The sequence below is a fragment of the Salmo salar genome, chromosome 01, assembly GCF_965601325.2.
Source record: "Salmo salar chromosome 01, fSalSal1, whole genome shotgun sequence".
In the NCBI taxonomy this organism is placed as follows: domain Eukaryota; kingdom Metazoa; phylum Chordata; class Actinopteri; order Salmoniformes; family Salmonidae; genus Salmo; species Salmo salar.
In genome coordinates, this window is record NC_138291.1 from 46,949,165 (window position 1) to 46,969,078 (window position 19,914).

The 19,914-nt window shown below is 44.7% G+C and overlaps 1 protein-coding gene across 9 annotated transcripts in view; it reads right to left on the reverse strand.

Annotated features, from left to right (window-relative positions):
* The window catches only part of nrxn3a (neurexin 3a), a 430,381-nt gene that overhangs the window by 311,853 nt on the left and 98,614 nt on the right, over positions 1-19,914 (reverse strand). For all 9 annotated transcript variants that reach the window (XM_082974861.1, XM_082974859.1, XM_082974856.1 and 6 more), the window contains 2 exons: positions 360-653; positions 4-151 (listed from right to left, as the gene is read on the reverse strand). In XM_082974861.1, coding sequence (XP_082830987.1) covers positions 4-151; positions 360-653 — 442 coding nt within the window. The remainder of the gene's footprint in view (positions 1-3; positions 152-359; positions 654-19,914) is intronic.

The window sequence follows — 19,914 nt, forward strand, 5'->3', positions numbered from 1 at the left end:
CACCTGAGCGTCCATCCCTCTGTATGTCCACGTGGTACCAGGCCCCGTCGTTGACCTTGTTCTGGGTGGCTTTGACCTTGATGGTCCCAGAGCCCATGTCTAACAGTAGGTATAGACTGCCATCCAGCAGCTCCACCGCAAAGAAGTCGACCTGAGGGAGATCGTCAAGGTGTTTAGTTCATCATAGGGCTACAACACATATCTTTACAAAACAGGATATATAAATCCAAGATCCTTGAACGCAGATGTTTTGTTTCTTACTTACACTACTGAATGGATTATTTACAGTTTTAGACATAGCTTTACCTAAAGGCTAAAGTGAATTGTTTGTTTGATCCATTCATCATTCATTGGCTTACCTTGGTGTTCTTCTGGCTGCGTTGGGCCTCCTTGCGTTCCTGGGGCTTGCCGTGGGTGAACAGGATGAGTCCGTTGGGTTCCGAGGTCCTGAAGTCAAAGGAGATGGAGCCCATTCTCTTGGTGTTCCACTTGGGCAGGCTGATGTAGGCCTCGGGGGTCTCGAAGGAGATAGGGTCCAGGGTGGCCACGTTCTCACACTTAAAGACCACGTCCCCCTGGATCTTCATCTTAGGGTCTACGATGCGGGCCAGACGGGAGAGCTCCAGACGGATATCGTTATTCTTGTAGACCACCTGGACGGAGAGATTGGTAGAAGGGAGACAGAGGTTGTGGTCATTTTCAAGGTATGGTCAAGTAAGTTATTGCAAACCTTTTTCGACATCAACCTCTGTATCCAGTCTTCATCATTACCTGCGCTGTAAATAAATAACACATTATCATTAACTGATCTAAACAAATATACGCTGAGTGTACAAAACATTAAAAACACTAAGAACTCTTTCCATGAAATAGAATGACCAGGTGGATCCTGGTGAAAGCTATTATCCCCTTTTGGATCACTTCAATAGGTGTAGATGAAGGGGAGAAGACGGGTTAAAGAAGTATTTTTAAACCTTGAGACACGGATTGTGTATGTGTGCCATTCAGAGGCTGAATGGGCAGACACACGTTTTAAGTGCCTTTGAGTGGGGTATGGTAGTAGGTGCCGGTTTGAGTGAAGAACTGCAATGCAGTTGAATTGAGGCTGTTTTGAGGGCAAAGGAGGGTGGCAACTCAATATTAGGAAGGTGTTCCTAATGTTTTGTACAGTCAGTGCATAATAAAACACTCAAAGATAACAGTTTGTTAATGTCAGACTTTCAGGGTGGTGTCGTCTCTCCAAAAGTGCCAGGTAAAGTTCATGTTGATCAGTCAGTCGGCTATATTAATATATCTGTATTAAATACCAATAGGCCAGGGCACACAGACAAACACAATGGCTGTCTCTGGCTGAGGTAATTGACTCTCAGTGGTCTGACATATGCATCAGGGTCTGCTCTTCCTGATAGCAATGCTAATGGCTCCACAAAAGGGTGGGAGACATACACGTGAACGCAGGAGCGCGCACACACACACATTTGTGGTGGCCCAGCTCTGTTTTAAAGGGGGATAGAGTAGCTGGCTGCCCTTGGCTGCTTTGAGAGGCTGATGTAATGCTCTGGCCCTAGACACAGTATGTCTGCCACACATAAACACAATGATTCTAGGCACCACACCTCCTTAAGAAATATCCAGTCCCTCTTAGAGGGCAACAGGGTTAAATTAAATAGGAAAAAGTTTCTTCGTAAACTACAAACCAACCTATTTGGGTATTAGATCCTTCATCAGAGAGGTACACCCACCAGTGACAACACTGACAGTTCACTATAGCCAACCTTGCCATTCTGTGAGTGAGTGTCCTTAGCAGAGAAAAACAAAGCCAGAGTTCCACTAAGTGGCCAATCTTTTATCACAGCAGTCTTAATGCTGTCAATAACCCAGAGGACAGAGAGACAGAGGGGGATGTGTGTGTAAATTGAAATCTGCTCAAGTGGAAAATTGAAGCATTTTTTTGTAGTTCTCTGGGCAGAACAGAAGCCCTTCTCTTTTTCTTGGGTTGCCTATTTTGAGCAAAGTACGAACATGCGTACACACCTTTGCACACACACACACACACACACACACACACACACACACACAAACGAACATGCACGCTCACACCCAAACAACCTCTCGCTCTCTGGGTGTGTGAGTGAGTACACAGCTCTCTGTGGGTAGATCGGGGTCTGTGGGAGATTATTGATAATCCGGCAGATTTGACAGTAAATCAACTCATCCCTCTGGTGCCTGAAGTAGACGTGTCCCACCACCCAACCCACCGACCAGGAGATTGTCTTTCTTATTCGCCTGCCTGCCTGCCTGCCTGCCTGCCTGCCTGCCCTGCATGGCCTGCCTGCCTGCCTTACACGCCAAACATCCTAACAACACCAGGAAAATACACACTGTATTGGCAGCTAGTTCCAATAATAATAATAACAATAATGACTATTAAAGTTATTTATGTACAGTATCACCCAAGGAACTAGAATAGACAACACTGCTTTTAAAAAACAGTCCTAACATTTACATATCATATCATATTTAGTAGACTCTTATCCAGAGCGACTTACATGAGCAATTAGGGTTAATTGCCTTGCTCAAGGGCACATAAACAGATTTTTCACCTACTCGGCTTGGGGATTTGGACCAGAGACCTTTCGGTTATTGGCCCAACGCTCTTAACCGTTAGGTTACCTAAGTAGAACCTAAGCAGTGTGCATGTGTGTGTCAACAAACAGAAATAGCTACACTAAGGACCGTAAACAGTGGCCATTTTGTGATGACGTTGGCTTAAAGGCTTTAAGTTGGTCCAAATTAGCTGCCCTCCCTCAGTCCCCATTCCAGAGGAACATATAGGGACAGAGAGCAGATTACCATGGATACTATGCTGCTCTCATTCTGTCTCCGCTCCTATATCTCGTAAACACACAAGATAAGTGGTTGTGCCGCTCACGCCTCCAAATCCTAATTGAGTTTGTGTAAGTTATGGAAGTGCTTCTGTAAGTTAATGCCCAGTATGTTTTTATAAGCAGCCAGACATGACAAAGTCCCTACAGTCATTTCCTAACCAGGGCTGACAGTAAAATACTGCTGAGGCAGACTGTTTCTCTCACTAAGGAGTTGGCAGAAACATAGTGTCTGTCTATTAACTGTATAGAAAGATAGTGGGATGCAGAGGGATGTACATGTATGGTGGATATTAAGTTCTGACTTATCTCTCAATACACAGTTCAATGTAGAGATGAATCTGACCGAAGAAACACAGTAACATGACATTGCTTTAAAATATAATATTTTCTCCATCCCTAGGACCTGTTATACAGAACTGATATTCTAGTTAGACCATGAAACAGGGTCTTTGTAAGTAATCAACATTTTGGCTATAATGACTCCATGAAGGTATAACTATTGTTGTCTTGGGTAATAAAATGATTCATCTCGAGGAGGGTTTATCCCACAGAAATATTCCAGTAAAATAAGCTAAATAAAATGTCCCATATGCCAGCATAGATCCATTATAGATCTTCAGATGAGGCCCACAGACCTCTTCATCTCCTCCTTGGTGCAAGCTTTTTATCTGCTGCCCTCCACACCTGAAATTCTATCGATCTCTCCATCCCCCATCCCTTCCCCGTGATTTTCTCTTTCCTAATACACTCATACGTTACTGCCACCGGCCGGGATTTCATCCCAAAACACCTCGGCCGTAGCCATTCATCAACGCACTGAGAATGGGTTTTGTTGGAAAACCTTCACAACTCCATGGTGAGAGAGCGTGACCTGAGTTGCTCCGTAAGAGTCCCTATAAGAACAGTGAGTTGTTTAAAGCTGGAGGTGTTGCTAGTTGGAGGCAAGGTCAGATTTGGCTTTACGGCAAAATCCGGACGGTACTATGTCATATGGTCATCTTCACTTTCATTCAAAAGCAACATTATCTCACAAACTCACTGCGACATTTGGTGCAAAACAGTTTGTCTCATGCAATCAAATAGAAAACATTTTTTTCACCCCTTCATGAGCCTCAGTTGATAGGAGCCATGACACATTCACTGTAACTTGTTTAAAGTTTCAGTGGTTGACATTTGAAAGAGGGGTGAAATGTCATTGTTGTGAGATTAGTTCCGGTCAGAGAACAAACACACACAGATGAGACAGGAGCATGAAAAATGCAACTCACCTGCTAACATACTGTATGCCGACACATTCATGGTACACTGCTGTACCCAGGCAGATATTATGTAGCTTTAGGTGGGAGCAACGTAAGGGGTGGCAGGTAGCCTAGTGGTTAGAGCGTTGGAGTAGTAATTGGAAGGTTGCAAGATCGAATCCCCGAGCTGACAAGGTAAAAAGCTGTCGTTCTGCCCCTGAACAAGGCAGTTAACCCACTGTTCCTAGGCTGTCATTGAAAATACTGACTTGCCTAGTTAAATAAAGGTAATAAAAAAATAAGGCATGAGCAGCAGCCAATTGGCAACTCTATGAAATATAAAGATGTATAGACATAATGAAACAATGGTAATACTTTACTTGATACCCAGCGTCACATAACACATGGTCACAATATTTCATAACAGCTGTCATGACACATATATTAAGACCTGTTGTGACATAAACTGCATTATTTTATGGCTGGTTATGACAACTACAGATGTGTCAAAACCTACCACACAAGGCAAAACATTCCATTACACCAGTTATTCCCAAACTGGGGTACACACAATTCCATCAGGGGTATGCCAAATAAAAATGTGATTCACATTTAAATAAAAAATGATAACAATTCTTCTTCACATTTTCAAACAGTCCATTTATATTTTCCAATGGGGCTATACATTTGGGTAAGGTTTTTCCCCTCGTTTGAGTAGCCTCGTTTCACAGCCAAAAATACAATTAAACCATCTAGTGTTCAGCGAAATAACAACACAATGTCAAATACAGGTAGCCTAGTCAAATAATTAACATCCAATCACATTAACCATTACTTTCTCGTGCAAATTCCATTAACGGTCCGTATGAAGCCAAACGTAGCTGCTGCTCATTCCGTTTGCTCGAAAATGGATAAATGGTTAAAAAAAGTAAGGCCCGCGTCCACAGAGACACATACCAGCTCTACTGATAGTACTGCTACTACCAGCAGTACTACACCTGCACCTGTCGACGACACAAGTTGTTCTGCTTCCACGAGAACATCCAATGCTAGCATCAGTAATTCTACATTTGTTGTTAGCCCAGCTAGCGTGGACACTGGCAGTTGTGAATCTGATGCAGCCGAAGAGCTACTGTCCCCCTTACCCGGGAAGCACCGAACAACAGACAGGGACGTTGGAACATCGAAGAGGCACAAATATGCTGAGAACTACATTGATTTGGGGTTCACTTATATTGGGAGTAGTGCCTTTCTTCAGCCCCCACAGTGTGTTATATGTGGAAAAGTACTCTCTCACAACTCAATGAAACCTTCACTCTTGCGCAGACATTTAGAAACAAAACATGCCAATTTCAAAAATAAGCCACAGGAGTTTTTTGAGCGAGAATTAAGACAACTTTCGAGTAGTAAGACGTATAAAATACCATTAATAAGAAGGGGCTAGAAGCGTCTTATACTGTATGGTGAGCTACCGAGTGGCTAGGACAGGCAAGCCCCATACTATTGTGGAGGACTTAATTCTTCCTGCTGCCGCGGATATGGCTGGGACAATGCTGTGGGAAAAGGCCCAAAAAACTATACAGACAATCACTCCATCAAACAACACTGTTTCACGACTAATCAGTGACATGTTTTGAAACAATTACTGCTTCGTATACAAGCCAGTGAATTCAATGCGTTACAGCTGGATGAGTCAACAGACGTGGCGGGCCTGGCACAGCTCCTTGTATATGTCCGTTACATTTATGGGGGGTCAATTAAGGAAGACATCCTCTTCTGCAAACCAGGACAACAGGAGAGGATATTTACTGGACAGCTTTGTGACATCAAATGGACTTTGGTGGTCAAGATGTGTTGGTATTTGTACTTATGGTGCAAAAGCCATGACAGAGAGACATAGTGGAGTGGTAATGTGCGTGCAAGCAGTTGCTCCCGACGCCACTTGGGTACACTGCAGCATCCACCGAGAGGCTCTTGCTGCTAAGGGAATGCCTGACAGCTTGAAAGACGATTTGGACACTACAGTGAAAATGGTTAACTATGTTAAAGCAAGGCCACTGAACTCTCGTGTATTTTCTGCAGTATGCAATGATATGGGCAGCGACCATGTAACGCTTTTACAACATACAGAAGTGCTCTGGTTATCAAGGGGCAAAGTATTGACAATTTAAAAAAAATTGAGAGACGAGTTTAAAGTTTTCTTTACTGACCATCATTTTCACTTGTCTGACCGCTTTCATGATGACGAGTTTCTCACATGACTGGCCTACCTGGGTGATGTTTTTTCTCGCCTGAATAATCAGAATCTAGAATTACAGGGACTCTCCACAACTATATTCAATGTGCAGGACAAAATTGAGGCTATTATTAAGAAGTTGAAGCTCTTCTCTGTCTACATTAACAAGGACAACACACAGGTCTTTCCATCATTGTATGATTTTTTTGTGTGCAAATGAACTGAAGCTTACAGACAATGTCAAATCTGATATAGCGAAGCACCTGAATGAGTTGGGTGCGCAATTACGCAAAAACGGATGACACAAACAACTGGATTTGTTATCCCTTTTATGCCCTGCCTCCAGTCCACTTACTGATATCTGAACAAGAGAGCCTCATCGAAAATTGCAACAAGCGGTTCTGTGAAAATTGTATTTAGTCAGAAGCCACTGCCAGATTTCTGGATTGGGCTGCACTCAGAGTATCCTGCCTTGGAAAATCGCAGCTGGAGGTTGAATGTTTGAAGGGGTATGGGACTATAAAAAGTTTAGGAACCACTGCATTACACCATAGCCTACTTTGTCAAAAGTATGTTTATGTTTTTAAAAAATTCTGAAATTGACCATATAAAATTATCATTGTAATTGTGCACACACTGATGTCAGACATGCACCTACCCCAGTGCTCTGTTTCTGCTGACTGGGATGAATGCAGGAGCAGATTTCAGGAGCAGGACAAGATACCCTCTTTTTGACTGATGACTGAATTAAGGGCATGAACGTGATAGGCCTATCTGGCTTATATGATTATGATGGTCATAATGCTTCTTGACAGTGTCATAAAGTGTATTTTCTTACTCTAAGTAAAGTGACACAGGATGGTCGAAATGCTCTATGACACTGTATAAAATGATATTGAAAAAAACATGACAAAATATTTTTTTTTACAACAAATGACTTAAGAAACAAACTTTCAAATGAAAGGAAACTTCTTGGCAGGGAAAAAAGACATTTGAATAAATGTGGGTTTTGACACTCTTATGTAGGTATTATGTATTGAAATTATGTATTGTATTATGTATTGAAATTTACATGGTTTTTAGAGTGAAGTACATCGGAAAAAAGCAAAAGAAAACTGCAAGACTGAATAGGAGAAAAAACAAGCAACAAACAAAGAAGATAGGCTTTTGAAAAACTACAATTTTATGAAAAATAGTTATTATCTTAGCAAGCTGAATTGTTTACCAGTTGCTAAGCAGTTGCTAGGGACTCTTTTGGAAGAAGCTAGCTAGCTAACGAAGAACAACAAAGAATATCTAGTTAACAGAAGAAAAGAAAGAGAAAATCAGGACAGAAGAAAAAGGATATCAAAGTGAAACAGTTCTCTAAAGACACAGGAGACAATAATACAAGAAACAACACTTCTGTAGCTTGTCAACTATGTGTCTGTCTATCCCTGTTCTCTCCTCTCTGCACAGGCCATACAAACGCTTCACACCGCGTGGCCGCTGCCACTCTAACCTGGTGGTCCCAGCGCGCACGACCCACGTGGAGTTCCAGGTCTCCGGCAGCCTCTGGAACTGCCGGTCTGCAGCCAACAAGGCTGAGTTCATCTCAGCCTATGCTACCCTCCAGTCCCTAGACTTCCTGGCGCTGACGGAAACATGGATTACCACAGATAACACTGCTACTCCTACTGCTCTCTCTTCGTCTGCCCACGTGTTCTCGCATACCCCTAGAGCATCGAGCCAGCGGGGTGGTGGCACTGGAATCCTCATCTCTCCCAAGTGGACATTCTCTCTTTCTCCCCTGACCCATCTGTCTATCTCCTCATTTGAATTCCATGCTGTCACAGTTACCAGCCCTTTCAAGCTTAACATCCTTATCATTTATCGCCCTCCAGGTTCCCTTGGAGAGTTCATCAATGAGCTTGACGCCTTGATAAGTTCCTTTCCTGAGGATGGCTCACCTCTCACAGTTCTGGGTGACTTTAACCTCCCCACGTCTACCTTTGACTCATTCCTCTCTGCCTCCTTCTTTCCACTCCTCTCCTCTTTTGACCTCACCCTCTCACCTTCCCCCCCTACTCACAAGGCAGGCAATACGCTTGACCTCATCTTTACTAGATGCTGTTCTTCCACTAATCTCATTGCAACTCCCCTCCAAATCTCCGACCACTACCTTGTATCCTTTTCCCTCTTGCTCTCATCCAACACTTCTCACTCTGCCCCTACTCGGATGGTATTGCGCCGTCCCAACCTTCGCTCTCTCTCTCCCGCTACTCTCTCCTCTTCCATCCTATCATCTCTTCCCTCTGCTCAAACCTTCTCCAACCTATCTCCTGATTCTGCCTCCTTAACCCTCCTCTCCTCCCTTTCTGCATCCTTTGATTTTCTCTGTCCCCTATCCTCCAGGCCGGCTCGGTCCTCCCCTCCTGCTCCGTGGCTCGACGACTCACTACGAGCTCACAGAACAAGGCTCCGGGCAGCCGAGCGGAAATGGAGGAAAACTCGCCTCCCTGCGGACCTGGCATCCTTTCACTCACTCCTCTCTACATTCTCCTCTTCTGTCTCTGCTGCTAAAGCCACTTTCTACCACTCTAAACTCCAAGCATCTGCCTCTAACCCTAGGAAGCTCTTTGCTACCTTCTCCTCCCTCCTGAATCCTCCTCCCCCTCCCCCCCCCTCCTCCCTCTCTGCGGATGACTTCGTCAACCATTTTGAAAAGAAGGTTGACGATATCCGATCCTCGTTTGCTAAGTCAAACGACACCGCTGGTCCTGCTCACACTGCCCTACCCTGTGCTTTGACCTCTTTCTCCCCTCTCTCTCCAGATGAAATCTCGCGTCTTGTGACGGCCGGCCGCCCAACAACCTGCCCACTTGACCCTATCCCCTCCTCTCTTCTCCAGACCATTTCCGGAGACCTTCTCCCCTTCCTCACCTCGCTCATCAACTCATCCTTGACCGCTGGCTACGTCCCTTCCGTCTTCAAGAGAGCGAGAGTTGCACCCCTTCTGAAAAAACCTACACTCGATCCCTCCGATGTCAACAACTACAGACCAGTATCCCTTCTTTCTTTTCTCTCCAAAACTCTTGAACGTGCCGTCCTTGGCCAGCTCTCCTGCTATCTCTCTCAGAATGACCTTCTTGATCCTAATCAGTCAGGTTTCAAGACTGGGCATTCAACTGAGACTGCTCTTCTCTGTGTCACGGAGGCTCTCCGCACTGCTAAAGCTAACTCTCTCTCCTCTGCTCTCATCCTTCTAGACCTATCTGCTGCCTTTGATACTGTGAACCATCAGATCCTCCTCTCCACCCTCTCCGAGTTGGGCATCTCCGGTGCGGCCCACGCTTGGATTGTGTCCTACCTGACAGGTCGCTCCTACCAGGTGGCGTGGTGAGAATCTGTCTCCGCACCATGCGCTCTCACCACTGGTGTCCCCCAGGGCTCTGTTCTAGGCCCTCTCCTATTCTCGCTATACACCAAGTCACTTGGCTCTGTCATATCCTCACATGGTCTCTCCTATCATTGCTATGCAGACGACACACAATTAATCTTCTCCTTTCCCCCTTCTGATAACCAGGCGGCGAATCGCATCTCTGCATGTCTGTCAGACATATCAGTGTGGATGACGGATCACCAGCTCAAGCTGAACCTCGGCAAGACGGAGCTGCTCTTCCTCCCGGGGAAGGACTGCCCGTTCCATGATCTCGCCATCACGGTTGACAACTCCCTTGTGTCCTCCACCCAGAGTGCTAAGAACCTTGGCGTGATCCTGGACAACACCCTGTCGTTCTCCACTAACATCAAGGCGGTGACCCGATCCTGTAGGTTCATGCTCTACAACATTCGCAGAGTACGACCCTGCCTCACACAGGAAGCGGCGCAGGTCCTAATCCAGGCACTTGTCATCTCCCGTCTGGATTACTGCAACTCGCTGTTGGCTGGGCTCCCTGCCTGTGCCATTAAACCCCTACAACTCATCCAGAACGCCGCAGCCCGTCTGGTGTTCAACCTTCCCAAGTTCTCTCACGTCACCCCGCTCCTCCGCTCTCTCCACTGGCTTCCAGTTGAAGCTCGCATCCGCTACAAGACCATGGTGATTGCCTACGGAGCTGTGAAGGGAACGGCACCTCCATACCTTCAGGCTCTGATCAGGCCCTACACCCAAACAAGGGCACTGCGTTCATCCACCACTGGCCTGCTGGCCCCCCTACCTCTGAGGAAGCACAGTTCCCGCTCAGCCCAGTCAAAACTGTTCGCTGCTCTGGCACCCCAATGGTGGAACAAGCTCCCTCACGACGCCAGGACAGCGGAGTCAATCACCACCTTCCGGAGACACCTGAAACCCCACCTCTTTAAGGAATACCTAGGATAGGATAAAGTAATCCTTCTAACCCCCCCCCCCCCCTTAAAAGATTTAGATGCACTATTGTAAAGTGGTTGTTCCACTGGATATCATAAGGTGAATGCACCATTTTGTAAGTCGCTCTGGATAAGAGCGTCTGCTAAATGACTTAAATGTAAATGTAAATAACCAGCAATAAAACAACACAATAAATGTCACAACAGGTGTAAATATATGGGTCATGACAGTGTTATGACCATATTATGACAGGTGCTGATAAGTTATGTCAGCTGTTATGACATTATAACATGGTTATGACCGTGTCATAACATGTTATGAAGCTGGGTGTTAGCGAAACAATAGACAAAATCTATAACTTAATACACATGCTACATCAAATAATACACAAACTGTGCTACAAATCACAACACAGAATACAGACACAAACAATAAAGCTGTCCAATTGTCCCCTAAAGTCCCCAGACTAAACAACCAACATATGCTTCCCTCTAAATCGCTTTCAGTCAGATATCAGTAGCTGTCACCCGCGGCCATCTCACTGCGACCTTGAAGATCCCCAGCTAGAGCACTGCAAATCCCTCCGCGCACTGATTGGACAGTGATTATCATTATTTGCGATATTATCACTGTCGTTTGTCGTCGTTTATCTGCATTGTCACGTCGACCTGAAGCATTTTTCATTATCTAAATCAAGTTTCAACCGCCGGCTTCTCTGTAATTTCCAGACATCACAAGCCGTGAGATGCTCAGACGTCTCCCTGTGTCTGACACAAAGTGACACTTTGCAATTTGGGTCGCCAGGCGACGTTGTCATCTGGAGTGGTGGCGGACGTCTACGTAAAATGTCAGCTAGCTAATTCCTGCCGAACCGGTGATGAGGCGTCAGGCAGTGCCCGGTGACATTTCAACTCCCCTCTCTCACTCTTTCTCTGTCTCTCTTTCTCTCTGTCTGTCTGTTTGTCTGTTTGTCGGTCTCTCTCTCTGTCTGTCTTGGTAACTTCTCCGAACGTCAAATACTTTCCATTTGACATTCGTATTTACGTATTATTAAAAACACAATGATCCTCTGTTTTAGTATTCTCCTTAGACTGCTTTCTCTTTTGATACCACCTGTCTCGCACAAAAATGTGAGATTTATGTCATATAATACACAGTAGCCCTAGCCTTCCCTACAATCTTTCATATTCTAACCATTTTTCATATTCAAACATCCGACCCGTCTGTATGACTGATTATAGAGGTTGACGGAGACAAATGACTGCGAGACAATCTTTTCAGGCACATTTGAAACTGAGCTGCAGTACAATAGGCTGCCTGCGCTTGGGGACCAGTTGATTTTACAAGTACAATAGCTACACATTACTAATCCCATTCCTCCAATTGCCTCCTGATAAAATGCTGAATATATTACTGTTGGATACAAATAACGATCAGCTCGCGGAGGGAAAACCTTGACAAGATGACAAGTCACTTTTAGCAAGGCATCTACAAACATAGTCAAATATCTTGCCGGTCTCAACACACGGCAGGTGTTTAATCAGGGCAGTACAAATGCAGAGGGCAGGTTTCCCAGCTGAATAAAGCATTAGAAGTGAATCAAACAGATAGTAAGTGAGTTATCGCTGATTCTTGCACAGACAGGAGAAGGCGCAAACACAGACTGAGCTTCTGTCTATTAACAATTGTCTGTGTGACACACTGTAGGTATGCCCACACGACTGATTCAGAAGCACGTGTGTGTGTGTGTGGGATGGGGGGTGAGACAAACTGACAGAGAGACGGACATCAACACACTGTCTGGCTGGGTGAGAAATGACACAAGGGTATAACCAAGGTGTGTGTGTTTGTGTTCTATGTGGATGTAGAAATGAAAAATGACTTGTGTTTGAATATGGAGAGTAGAATTCCATCAGCCTGTTATCTCCTCTACCAGACACTCGCTCAAAGAGAGAGAGACGCTCTGACTGACAGAGAGAGTAACGGACATCAACACACTGTCTGGCTGTGTGAGAAACGACACAGGGGTATAACCAAGGCCAAACCCCATTCAACACAACCGTCATTGGAATCACACACCTCACAGTATTCATAATACAGCTTTACTAAGAGGGGCGTGTGTTTTTTGGGGGGTTTTACTATCAGAAGCCCTCACAAGGATAGTAAAACAAGGAAAAGTTGGTCCCCACAAAGAAAAAGGCTATTTTAGGCTTAGGGGTTATGTTAAGGGTTACAATTAGAGTTAGGGTTAGAATTAGGGAATAGGTTTAGGGTTATGGTTAGGAGTTAAGGTTAGATTTAAGGTTAGGTTAAGGATTAGGGTTAGGTTTAGGATTTTGAATGGGAATCAATTGTTTGGTCCCCACAAGGATAGTAAAACAAACGTGTGTGTATGTGTGTATTCTAAGGCACTGCCTCCATATTTCCAAAAGGAGTCCATGCTCCTCTAGCCCTCTTCTGGCCCTCAAACACAATCACACACACACCATATCGTCCTCCTGGCCCCTGCATTGGTGGGTGTGTGTGTGTGTGTGTGTGTGTGTGTGTGTGTGTGTGTGTGTGTGTGTGTGTGTGTGTGTGTGTGTGTGTGTGTGTGTGTGTGTGTGTGTGTGTCTGGGCTGAGTGGGGCCCTTGGTGACACACGTATTAATCATCCACAGCTGTCTGCCTCTCCCATAAATCTCTGCCTGCCGGCCCTGCCCACCGCTCTCCAGGAATTAATGGCCCCGGGTCCCCACTGTGCACAGACCACCACCGACACACACACACCACTCAAGGATGCAACACACCCCTGGCATGCTGGGTGTGTGTATGTATGTACGTGTGTATGGGGGCACACTGTGTGTGTGTTCTGTCTGTGGGACCAGACCACTCACTGCTCAAGGATGGCGCTAGCCCCTGGCATAAGAGGAGTGATTTGCATAGACATTGAGACTGGAGGGTAGGGATGGCAGCTGGAGTGTGTGTGTGTGTGGAGGTGGGATGGGGGGGCACTGAGGGTTGTGTCACCCTGTGTCAATAATGTTAGTGAGAGTTCTTGTTATACTATTAGGGTCACAACCTAGCGACACGACCACAAAAGCAATACTGCTAGAGGTTGTATGCCAATACCTCACATGTTATGGGTGTATACCAATCTCCCACAGTGTGTGTTTGGATAAAAACAGGGACTGACGGTAAACAGAAAATAGCAAATACCACACAAGATGTTGTAAAACACCAAATGGTGCCCAGATCCTGAGACAAGCTGTCGCTGCCAAGAGGTTCTCTCTCTCTCTCTCTCTCTCTGCAGTGTGCATTTTATTCCACATGGTGGGGTGCTTTCCAAACTCCAGCACCATGCTCTCACACAGGGCTGTACATACAGTTGAAGTCAGAAGTTCAGATACACTTAGGTTGCAGTCATTAAAACTTGTTTTTCAACAACTCTACACATTTCTTGTTAACAAACTATAGTTTTGGCAAGTCGGTTAGGATATCTACTTTGTGCATGACACAAGTCATTTTTCAAACAATTGTTTACAGATAGGTTATTTCACTTATAATTCACTGTATCATAATTCCAGTGGGTCAGACATTCACATACACTAAATTGACTGTGCCTTTAAACGGCTTGGAAAAATCCAGAAAATTATGTCATGGCTTTAGAAGCTTCTGATAGGCTAATTGACATCATTTGAGTCAATTGGAGGTGCACATGTGAATGTATTTCAAGGCCTACCTTCAAACTCAGTGCCTCTTTGCTTGACATCCTGAGAAAATAAAAATAAATCAGCCAAGACCTCAGAAAAAGAATTGTACAACTCCACAAGTCTGATTCATCCTTGGGAGCAATTTCCAAACGCCTGAAGGTACCACGTTCATCTGTACAAACAATAGTACGCAAGTATAAACACCATGGGACCATGCAGCCGTCATACCGCTCAGGAAGGAGTCGCGTTCTGTCTCCTACAGATGAACGTACTTTGGTGCGAAAAGTGCAAATCCATCCCAGTACAACAGCAAAGGACCTTGTGAAGATGCTGGAGGAAACAGGTACAAAAGTATCTATACCCACAGTAAAATAAGTCCTATATTGACATAAACTGAAAGGCTGCTCAGCAAGGAAAAAGCCACTGCTCCAAAACCGCCATAAAAGAGCCAGACTATGGTTTGAAACTGCACATGGGGACAAAGATCGTATTTTTTAGAGAAATGTCCTCTGGTCTGATGAAACAAAAATAGAATTGTTTGGCCATAATGACCATTGTTATGTTTGGAGGAAAAAGGGGGAGGCTTGCAAGCCGAAGAACACCATCCGAACCGTGAAGCACGGGGGTGGCAGCATCATGTTGTGGGGGTGCTTTGCTGCAGGAGGGACTGGTGCACGTCACAAAGTAGATGGCATCATGAGGAAAGAAAATTCAGTGGATAAATTAAAGCAACATCTCAAGACATCAGTCAGGAAGTTAAAGCTTGGTCGCAAATGGGTCTTCCAAATGGACAATGACCACGAGCATACTTCCAAAGTTGTGGCAAAATGGCTTAAGGACAACAAAGTCAAGGTATTGGAGTGGCCATCACAAAGCCCTGAGCTCAATCCTATAGAAAATGTGTGGGCAGAACTGAAAAAGCATGTGCGAGCAAGGAGGCCTACAAACCTGACTCAGTTACACCAGCTCTGTCAGGAGGAATGGGCCAAAATTCACCCAACTTATTGTGGGAAGATTGTGGAAGGCCACCCGAAACGTTTGACCCAAGTTAAACAATTTAAAGGCAATGCTACCAAATACTAATTGAGTGTATGTAAACTTCTGACCCACTGGGAATGTGATGAAAGAAATAAATGCTGAAATAAATCATTCTCTCTACTATTTTTCTGACATTTCACATTCTTAAAATAAAGTGGTGATCCTAACTGACCTAAGGATTACTAGGATTTAATGTCAGGAATTGTGAAAAACTGAGTTTAAATGTATTTGGCTAAGGAGTATGTAAACTTCCAACGTCAACTGTACAACGCATGACTAAAAGTATGTGGACACCTGCTCGTCGAACATCTCATTCCAAAATCATGGGCATTAATATGGAGTTGGTCCCCCCTTTGTTGCTATAACAGCCTCTACTCTTCTGGGAAGGGTTTCCACTAAATGTTTGAACATTGCAGCGAGGACTTGCTTCCATTCAGCCATAAGAGCATTAGTGAGATCAGACACTGATGTTGGGAGATTAGGCCTGGCTTGCTGTCTGCGTTCCCATTCATCCCAAAGGTGTTCGATGAGGTTGAGGTCAGGGCTCTGTGCAGGCCAGTCAAGTTCCTCCAAACCGATCTCGACAAACCATTTCTGTATGGACCTCACTTTGTGCACGGGGCATTGTCATGCTGAAATAGGAAAGGGCCTTCCCCAAACTGTTTCCACAAAGTTGGAAGCAAAGAATCGTCTAGAATGTCATTGTATTCTGTTACTTTAAGATTTCCCTTCACTGGATCTAAGGGGCTTGGCCCGAACCATGAAAAACAGCCCCAGACCATTATTCTTCCTCCACCATACTTTACAGTTGGCACTATGCATTGGCCTGACCTTGCTTCCAGAGGCAGTTTGGAACTCAGTAATGAGTGTTACAACAGAGGACAGACGATTTTTACGAGCTACATGCTTCAGCAGTCCCGTTCTGGGTGCTTGTGAGGCCTACCACTTTCCGGCTGAGCTGCTGTTGCTCCTAGACGTTTCCACAATAGCAGCACTTACAGTTGACCAGGGCAGCTCTAGAAGAGCAGAAATTTGACAAACTGCCTTGTTGGAAAGGTGGCATCCTATGACGCCACGTTGAAAGTTCATTCTACAGCCAATGTTTGTCTATGGAGATTGCATGGCGGTGCGCACGATTTTATACACCTGTCAGCAACGGGTGTGGTTGAAATAGCCGAATCCACTAATTTGTATATATCGTGTACTATATGTCAGACTTCTGTGTGTGTGTGTGTGTGTGTGTGTGTGTGTGTGTGTGTGTGTTGTTGACATGGGGTAAGAGTGTGACAGTGTGGATGGGGACAGCCACAGGCCACTGGCTAGAGCTAGACTAGCTAATCTCAACTCGATCTGATCTGAGGGCAGACACACACACACACGTCTTCCTGGGGCTGTTTAGACAGGGTGACTGCATGGTCATCTAAGGACTCGACCTTTCTCCACATCACACTGGTTATCAGACAACTTCTCCAGAGAGTAAATATCCCACTCTGTTGGTAACACAGACATGGCAATCTGATAAACGGAAAGACCTTAACTAAATGTTAAACAGGTGTAACAGATATAAAAATGGATAATCAAATCACATCTACATTGTTTTACCTCTTTTCATATAATAATTCATGAATTGGATTATACTTATCAGTTTAGAATATGATTATATAAAACAAAACATTTTACTTAACACAATATAAACGATTTCAAATAACAAAATAAACATTAACTATATTATGCTACGAAATAAAAAGTATTGTCATTCAGAAATGACATACATATGATTCTATGATGATTAGAAATACATTACAAGTATCAATGATTGAATTGGACATTATTTCAACAGAACTGCTGTAGCTGTCTCTTAGTCAGTGTTTCTCTGATAGGAACACCACAAAGACGTCTTATGGAGGATAAAGGAGGCATAAAGACTGTTATTATGTCCACATATGTAAGGCATAATAATCGGCTACCAAGTCACGCTTCAGTGTGTGTGTGTGTGTGTGTGTGTGTGTGTGTGTGTGTGTGTGTTTTTCAATAGCGGGAGACGTTGGGGCCTACCTGATGCCATGGTAACAAAACATTTATCCATAATAGCGTTTGATGGCACGGACAAGAGCATCGCCAGCAGGCAAATTAGTGTTAATGGCAGGGAGTGCAGTGTGGAGGATAGCAGTGTTTCTGTGTACGTGCGGGTTTGCATGTGTGTGCGTGTGTTTGTGTGTGTCAAATCAAATGTATTTGTCACATACTTTGTAAACAACAGGTGTAGACTAACAGTGAAATGCTTACATACGGGACCTTCCCAATGACGCAGAGAGAAACAAAGAGAAATAATAGAAAAATAATAACACAAGGAATAAATTCACAATGAGTAAAGATAACATGGCTATATACACGGGGTACCAGTACCGAGTCCATGTGCAGGGGTACGAGGTAATTGAGGTCGATATGCACATATAGGTAGGGATAAAGTGACTAGACAACAGGATAGACAATAAACAGTAACAGCAGTGTATGTGATGAGTCAAATGAGTTAGTGCAAAAAGGGTCAATGCAGATTTATTTCGTAATTATTTTTTTTTAACCTTTATTTAACTCGGCAAGTCAGTTAAGAACAAATTCTTATTTACAATGACGGCCTACCAGATAGTTAAATAGTTAACCAGTAGATACCCGGACTAACTATTTATTAGTGTTATGGCTTGGGGGTAGAAGCTGTTCAGGGTCTTGTTGGTCCAAGACTTGGTGCTTTGGTACTGCTTGCTGTGTGGTAGAAGCAAGAAGAGACTATTTAGGGCTTTCCTCTGACGCACTACCCTCTGTATCGCCTTGCAATCGGATGCCAAGCAGTTGCCATACCAAGTGGTGATGCTGCCAGTCAAGATGCTCTCAATGGTGCAGCTGTATAACTTTTTGAGGATCTGAGGGCCCATGTCAAATCTTTTCAGCCTCCTGGAGGGGGAAAAGGCATTGTCGTGCCCTCTTCACGACTGTCTTAGTGTGTGTGGACCATGATAGTTCCTTAGTGATGTGGACACCAAGGAATAGAAATTGTGTCATCTGTGGATCTGTTGGGGCGGTATGCGAATTGGAGTGGGTCCGGGATGTCTGGGATGATGGTGTTGATGTGAGCCATTCAACCAGCCTTTCAAAGCCTTTCATGTGAGTGCTACGGGGCGGTAGTAATTTAGTCAGGTTACCTTGGCGTTCATGGGCACAAGGACAATGGTGGTCTGCTTGAAACATGTAGGTATTACAGACTGGGTCAGGGAGAGGTTGTAAATTTCAGTGAAGACACTTGCCAGCTGTTCAGCGCATGCTCTGAGCATGCGTCCTGGCCCTGCGGGCTATTGAATGTCAACCTGTTTCAAGGTCTTACTCACATCGGCTACAGAGAGCGTGATCACACAGTCTTCTGGAACAGCTTGTGCTCACATGTGTGGTTCAGTGTTGCTGGCCTCAAAGTGAGCATAGAAGGTATTTAGCTCATCTGGTAGGCTCACGTCACTGGACAGCTCGCAGCTGGGTTTCCCTTTGTAATCAGTGATAGTTTGCAAGCCCTGCCACATACGACGAGCGTCAGAGCTGGTGTAGCAGGACTCGATCTTGGTCCTGTATTGATGCTTTGCCTTTTTGATGGTTCGTCGGAGGGCGTAGCGGTCTTATAAGCATCCGGATTAGTGTCCCGTTCCTTGCAAGAGGCAGCTCAAGCCTTTAGCTCAGTGCGTATGTTGCCTGTAACTCATGGCTTCTGGTTAGGATATGTACGTACATTCACTGTGGGGATGACGTCGTCAATGCACTTATTAATGAAGCCGGTGACTGATGTGGTAAACTCCTCAATGTCATCGGATGAATCCCAGAACATATTCCAGTCTGTGCTAACGAAACAGTCCTGCATCTGCTTCATCGGACCACTTCCATATTGAGCGTGTCACTGGTATTTCCTGTTTGTGTTTTTGCTAGTAAGCAGGAATCAAGAGGATAGAGTTATGGGTCAGATTTGCCAAATGGAGGGCGAGGGAGAACTTTGATGGCGTCGCTGTGTGCAGAGTAAAGGACTTTTCACCTCTAGTTGCACAGGTGACATGCTGGTAGAAATTAGGTACAACGGTTTTTAGTTTTCCTGCATTAAAGTAACCGGCCACTAGGATCGCCACCTCTGTGTGAGTATTTCCTTGTTTACTTATACCGCTCGTTGAGTGTGGTCTTAGTGCAAGCATCGTTTTTTGGTGGTAAATAGACACCTACGAAAAATATAGATGGTAAACACTATGGTCTACAGTTTATCATGAGTTATTCTAACTCATGCGAGCAGAACCTCAAGCCTTCCTTAATATTAGAGATCGCGCAGCAGTTGTTGTTAACAAAAAGACCGACACCACCTCCCCTGAGCTTCCCCGACGCCACCGTTCTGTCCTGCTAATGTATAGAAAAAACAGCTAGATTTACAGTGCATTCGGGAAGTATTCAGATC